The sequence below is a fragment of the Trachymyrmex septentrionalis genome, unplaced genomic scaffold (genome assembly GCF_001594115.1).
Source record: "Trachymyrmex septentrionalis isolate Tsep2-gDNA-1 unplaced genomic scaffold, Tsep1.0 scaffold321, whole genome shotgun sequence".
In the NCBI taxonomy this organism is placed as follows: domain Eukaryota; kingdom Metazoa; phylum Arthropoda; class Insecta; order Hymenoptera; family Formicidae; genus Trachymyrmex; species Trachymyrmex septentrionalis.
Genome location: NW_017305487.1, coordinates 130,003 through 137,556, shown reverse-complemented (window position 1 = coordinate 137,556; position 7,554 = coordinate 130,003). Strand labels below are relative to the sequence as shown.

General features: G+C 31.1%; 1 protein-coding gene across 1 annotated transcript in view; it reads right to left on the bottom strand.

The window, feature by feature from the left end:
* Window positions 1-487: 487 nt before the first annotated feature.
* Window positions 488-7,554, bottom strand: part of LOC108750126 (serine/threonine-protein kinase SIK3 homolog) — a 26,737-nt gene continuing 19,670 nt past the window's right edge. The window contains exons 2-4 of the mRNA XM_018489385.1: window positions 2,339-2,635; window positions 2,051-2,221; window positions 488-677 (exon numbers count right to left, since the gene is read on the bottom strand). Of these exons, the coding sequence (XP_018344887.1) occupies window positions 645-677; window positions 2,051-2,221; window positions 2,339-2,635 (501 nt within the window). The 3' untranslated portion in view covers window positions 488-644. The remainder of the gene's footprint in view (window positions 678-2,050; window positions 2,222-2,338; window positions 2,636-7,554) is intronic.

The window sequence follows — 7,554 nt, the reverse complement described above, 5'->3', positions numbered from 1 at the left end:
TTTATTGATCAAACTTTTTATACGTTTTAATATAGCTATTGTAGAGTACGTACACAAATTTGTATGTGAAAAAAAGTATTAGAAATAATAAAAATATAAACATTTAATTTGGCTTCACGACGCAACGTTAAGATTTTGTGTACATCCTTATAGCGATTATAATTCTTGTCAGAAATAAAAAATAAAAAAATATTTTTAATTTTTATAGAATATCATCCTAAATAAACCTAAAAAATTAAAAAATATATATATAAATTTAAATTTGTGCGACTTTGAAAAAAACGATTTTTACTACGTAGCAGCCGCTTGTTTATGCAACAAAAATAGTTAATATTAATTTTTACTTAACTTTTTAGATTTATCGAGGATAGTTGACTATTAACTAACTAATGAATCCTAAAGGAAGATAAGTCGATCGGACAAATACTTTTTTCTCAATCTTGTACACAAAATTGACGAAAATGCAAAAAAACAGATTTTGAGAAAAACGCGTTTAAAGTTTTCGATTTAATTCTTGAGTACTTACAGTGCTCGGAGGCTAATCTGTTATTCCAGGGACATACAACAATCCTTCAGCTTCCTCATGGAATTCATTTTGAGCAATTTGAGTCGTTCTACGAGCAACTCGGGCCTCTCTGGTGCTACTAACAAAGGAACCGACCCTCACCAATTTTAAGCTTTGGATACGTTGTAGAACATGAAAAAATATTAGACTCATATTTTTTTGTTTGTGCTTATCTTGAGATTTAGGAGTGAAACACCCCCTCAGAAAAAATCGTTTTTTTTTTTCTTTCGAAGCGAATATCATCGAAACTGTAAGAGATAAAAAAAATTTCCAGAATAAAAATTGAATGACTTTAAGAGTATTTCAGAACTATAATAAAAAAAATTTTTTAATTATTTATTATACCTGCGCGCCATGCACCCGTATATACAAGCACTGAATTTATATCGAAGGACTTCGAATTTCGCTCTAAAATTTTAGGGACATATTCTCGAAGAGTTGTAGTATCAATTTATAATAAAAAAATCGACTTTTTTAACTTTGTAATGTAGGAGAGAGACCCTCTTAATCCAATTGTCCCCACTTTTTTGGCATAAGGGATGTCTAGAAAAATAATTTAAGTAGCGGCCAAAAAAGAGTTTATGGTACCAATTATGAGTAAGCTTTCCTTTTTTAATCGGGCAAACATCAACGAAATTTAAAGTGTCATATTTCGCCTATTTTGATTGTAAATTTTAATCTGGGATGATATGAGTTGAATATGTTCACCAATGTATCAATATGCGACGCATCATATGTTAACGCAATGTCATTAACATATCTTACATAAAGAGATAGTGAAATTGGAAGACTCTGTAATGCTTTTGTTTCTAGATCTTATACATAACAATATCTGATATAATAGGTGATAATAGTAAACCTATCGATACTCCGAAAGTCTGTTTGTAAATTTTTGTTGTTGAAGCTAAAATATGTTAAATTGAGAACTAATTCTAAAGTTTATTCATTACATAGCAAATTGGAAATTGCGTAAAAAAGAACAGTTAAAATTGTCGTGTTTCATCACACTGAAGAGTCTATTAGATTGACCATTATCACATTTTTATTAATTAGATTTTACGCATATTTGGAATTATTATATTTTATATTGATAAAGACCCAAAACAAAGGTTCAAAACGTTTATTATTATACTATTGTTGTATTTACTTTATTAAACACACGAGAATAAAAAGAAATCTGTGCATCCAAACAACTGGCATTGACTCTGATTGGCTTATATATATATTTTTTATTGAATTAATTATTTGTTCTTTTTAAGACTATATACAACTTTTGTGACATAGTATTCTACATATTTTATATCGCGCGCGCCTCTGTGTGTGTGTGCGTGCGTGTGTGTGTGTGTGTGTGTGCGGGCGCGCGCGCTCGCGCGCATGTATTATTAAAAAGATTTATTTGTAACAAATATATAAAATTATATTTAAATAATTATACACAGCAATTTTAGAATAAAAAATAATATGTATATAAAAATGATAACGTACCCAGACATCAGCTCTTGGACCATCATAATGTTTTCCTTCAAAAATTTCAGGTGCAGCGTATGGTGGTGAACCACACCATGTACTAAGTGGAACACCAGGTGTATATTCATTACTAAAGCCAAAATCAGCAATTTTTATATTATTGTCTGCATCAAGTAACAAATTTTCAGCCTAAAAATAAGGGGAGATGCTAATTATATTCATATAATATGCAAATGATTTGTAATAAATTTTATTAACAATTAAAATCATAGAACATCCAATTTTAATATAACATAACAAATAGACCTTAAGATCTCGATGAACTACTCTTTGTTGATGCAGATAATGAACGGCAAGTACAATCTGTTGGAAAACTCTTCGTGCCTCTGGTTCTGCCATTCTACCATTTCGAACAAGATGATCAAATATTTCACCACCAGGAGCATATTCTGTCACTAAATATATCATTTTCTCTGTTTCCATTACTTGGTACAGTCTTATAATATGTGGATGTCGTAATCTTTTCATTATATGTACTTCACGAAAAATTTTTGCTAAATTTTCCTCATTTAGTTTAGTTTTATCTATTATCTTTATAGCAACCTATAACAATATAAACACAATATCAATGTAACTTAATATTTAAGGATAAATGATATGCAAAAGATTCTAGTTAAAAAAAGTAAAAGTTTTGAAAAAAAAAACTACAACCTGTTAACCCTTAATACACACCTTAGTTTTGGGCGCCCTTATTACACTCGTTTGGTCATTAGTATTCTCGATTAATTTTCATCACTTTTACAAGTATATCAAAATTATTAAACAATTTTTACGTATATTTTGACATCTTTAGAAAGTAATTGTACAGTTGTATATTCATAACAAATTATATATATGATAGATAAATTATTATAACTAAATAGTTAACAGAATAAGAAAAATGCACTGTTTGTAAAATATAAAATTCTGAAACAAAAATGTTTAAAGGAAAAATATGGTTCAATATCTTAAAATTGACATTCCAAACTAAAAAAAATGGTTCGAGTGTTGGCTGTCCAAAAAATGTAGTTATTGAGTAATACAAAAATGTTTTTTAATATGCATGAATGCTATAAATTGAAGATTTTGCATTTACATTTTAAACAATACATTTTATTATTGCTATTGTTTTAAAAAAAATTTATAATTTATTAGGAAAATGTTCTTTATAACATTACAAACAACATAATATATAATATTACTGACAACATTTAACACAAGGATGCCAAAAACCATCATTTTTTTAAGGGCTAATATGTTGTTCTAGGATTATTAAATTTTTTTTTTTTAATAATTAGCGAAATATTCCCGCAATACAATCAAGAGTTTATTAGTTGAAAATAAAAAAAAAATAATAATTTTTTAATTACAAAAAATGTACACTCTGTATACACGTTGGGCAATTTGTAACCCAGAAGTGAACTTCGGAGTTATGTCAATTAAAGGATGCATACGAATTGATCGACAACGCACAAAACTTGTTCTCTAGATGCCAAACTTTTTTTAGAAATAGAAAAGTGATCGGTATTTAACCAGGTGCCCTTAGCATTTCAAATAAAAGAAATGCGCAGGACACGAATAACCAAGGTGTGTATTAAGAATTAATAATACAGTAAATTAGGTAAAAGAAAATAATGTAAATAAATAAATATTTATATAATCTTATGCGTATTTATTTAACAAATTAGTTTTAGTAGTCTCCGGTCACATCTTTATAAGAAAAACAAATAATGTAATTTACAACAGTTAAGATAAAATTTTTAGATCTGATTTTGGTAAATATTTATCTTTACATAGCCAGCACCAATAACTTTCAAATAATCTTGATTAACCCTCAAGAAGGTCATCAACTTTTTCTATCGCTCGTTCATTGACAAGTTATTAACAAAACAATGTTAATAAATAGCACATAATTTTTTAACATAAGATACAAATTTTTGAACTCGCAGACAGGGAGGAGTGAGAGAAGGACCTTATATAGCATGAAAAATCAAACGCCCTTATGAGAAAAAATTTGGAACAGCTGAGATTCCTCAGCGACAAAATCATACCAACTCACAAGCGATTGCATTGACTCCAGTGTGAAGTGCTGCCACGGCTCTAACTTGGCAGTGACACGATTCGACTTTTCGTGAATTCTTCTAATCATTTAACGAAGCGCGCATGCTCCACTGGCGCATGCTCCACAGATGACGATACACATAGCATCGCACCACATATTTTATTCGTATACGAATGAAAACCACAACACATCACTCTACGCTGGAACCGGGACAGCTCCAGCGCGAGCGCTATGGGATCGACATACATCCGATTCGTGCTTACTCCAGGAGTGCGTTCCGAATGGAAATTTTTCATCCGAGCAAGAGTGTCTTTGGGTAATATGACGTGATACATTCATTTAATTGTTTAGATTATCAAAATTAATAACATAAAATAAATTAATATAATTGTTATATTATTTAAATAATTCTCATTAATAAAATTATATATGTTTTACCGCTTCCTTTTTTTACATTAATATATTATTATACAAAAAAAATAATGTAAATAAAGTGTATGATTGGAAACAAGACCGTCTATATAAATATTAAGACTTTAAATACAAAGCGCCTTCCCGGTCCGAGTGTTAAGATGTTGAACTACTATCTAATATACATTCAATTAAATTGAATTAATATTTCAGAAATAAATTGAGAGCCGATGAAATTATCGGATTCACACAATCAATCTGAAACAAATAATCCCCCCAAATTCTCCCAAATCTTAAAAAACTGTAATAAACTTATTGCGAAAAATTAATTATTTCTGAAATATCGAACCCGGATCTCTTACATTCCGTGTGTTTTTAAGATTTGGGAGAATTTGGGGGGATTATTTGTTTCAGATTGATTGTGTGAATCCGATAATTTCATCGGCTCTCAATTTATTTCTGAAATATTAATTCAATTTAATTGAATGTATATTAGATAGTAGTTCAACATCTTAACACTCGGACCGGGAAGGCGCTTTGTATTTAAAGTCTTAATAAATAAAGTGTATATAATCATTTACAAAGTTCAAACTTTTTTTTCTTCTTAAATAGTGGTACTGTCCCGACTTTTTCTTGTTTTTTATAATAATAAATAAAATAACCTCAAATCACTTATGACAAATCTATCATATAGCTCTTATAGACCACGTAGCATAGGTGATAGGCTTTTCTGCGCATGATGGGCGAAATTCGCCTCAGTCTCGAATGCGACGAAAAGTTGTCGTGCAGGCGTTCTTCTAACCCATTCTGAACGACACTAAATCAACATCTGGACAAATCGCCCGGTAAAATCAAATGTTTCTGAAAAAAAGTTGTCGTCTGGACGTTTATTCGGAACGCACCCTAGTTTAGAATTCCCTCTCTTTTTGTTTATTTCCTACAGGTTCGATCACTCGTCGAACAAAACTCATTCGAACATTAATACTGCCAGGGTCCTAAATTTTGTCCTATGTAGAACAGGGAGAAAAGTGAGGTAAACTTCACTTCCCGTGGAAAGTTGAATGTCCCTAGAAAGGAGAAGGGGAGATGGGGTGGATCTTGTTTCGCGTGGAAAGTCGAACGCTCCTCGACAAAGGGGAAGGTGGGGTGGACCTCACTTCGCATGAAAAATCGGATATCCCTGGGCAAGGAAAAGGTATACTTTGCTTCGTGTGGAAAGTCGAACATCCCCAATCTGGGTGGGGTGGACTTGGCTTAAAGTGAAATGTCTACTTTATCCCATTTTATTAACATAAAAGAAAAGCATTATGTAAATTATATAGCAGAGTACACATAGAATATATAATAAAATATTTTATGCCCGAAAATTATATACTATTAAAATTGCTTTGTTAATAACTTTTCAATGAATAAATGACAGAAAAGGTTGATAACTTTGACTTTTTTGATGGTCAATGTCAAAGTCATTTGAGCCATTTTATACTGGCTATGTATAACTGGCTAAGGTATTTATTCTCATTTTTATTATTTGGTAATTGTGCCTTTTACAACATAATGACTGCAAAATGTGGATTCCAGTAAACATGCAACATAATCAGGAAGTTTTATCCCATTTTCCCATAAATATTTTGTATCTTTCCAACAAAGGAAATTTTCTGGATTCAATTCGCCTAAAGGGTTAAGACCTATGAGAAGCGCAGATTGGTAGATCACGAAGAACTTTTGAAAGACATTCACTTGTAGTATATTTTTTTTCAACACTATTACAAAATTATTTCCCCTTTTACAAATTTTATTTCCTGTTGTGATAATTTAGTTATAATTGATTCCCGTAGCTGAGATAATACTAATACTTAAAGACAGTTATCTCGTTACTTCTCGCACTCGCGATACTTATTGTTAACAACTGATCATTGTTATCGAGTTATATGATACCGGACACTCGCATAGCGCGTAACGTGTTAATTAAATTTACTGTCAAATGATTAGATACAATTACGTATAACGATTACGATTAGATAACCAAATATAAAGAACCGCAATGTCGTATTATTGCGCATTTTGACAATCGGTATGACCAATAATCATGTATTAATCATTCCCGATAACGGATTTATCCGCGCGTGGATTGTTAAACTTGCAATCTCACATTTCCGTGGCTCATCGCTAAAATGCAAGGCTTAAACGTGGTAGCAATTTTGCATTTTCACGAGCTCGATCGTTGCTGTGCAAGACTTAATCGTGGTAGCGTTCGGGCTACAACGCACTTTCCCCATTGAGAAAGAAACAGTGAAACGTAATTTTTTTCAAATTTTATTATATATATCTCAAAAACATGTACTATAACTGCGTTTCAAAATAAATCTCTAAATAAAATTCATTGTCTGCATCTAAATCTAGCGGTACGATTTCTTAGATTTGTTCCGTTTATTTTTTTTAATGTGGATATTATTATAATTATTATTACTATAAACGTGATAAATCCGCTTATTGCCGTTGCAATAATAAAGTGTTTTAATTGAAAGAATAGGATTTTATTTTTATTTGTTTTATTTAATTTGACTGCTACATTTTTTTAGTTCCTAAGAATCTCGAATAATCCTTTTATTTTTATTTGTTCCTCTGTGTTCGTTTTAGTTTATGAAGTTTATAATAATAAAATATTGTATTCTGGCAAATATGCATTTATGTTCGCTTCATGCAATGTTTTCTTAGATTTTGGATGCGTTCCGATATTCATTGCCAGTACTGAAACTATACTCTGTTCATCGAAAGAATGACTTCAGTTTGCGCATAGGAGGCGATGTAACACTATACGAGGTCTGGCTATTAAATAACGAGACTGCGCTCGCAGAAGGCGTCCTAGAGGGGTAGGGTGGGAAACGAATGCAGCGTTGGATAGCTGGAAGTGTCTACTATTCCAGTACGAAAACACGTTTTTGTCGCAGTAGTAGTATTTTTTCTATAGAGGTTAGAAACGAACTTGTTTTTTTCTCGTGCCGATAACAAT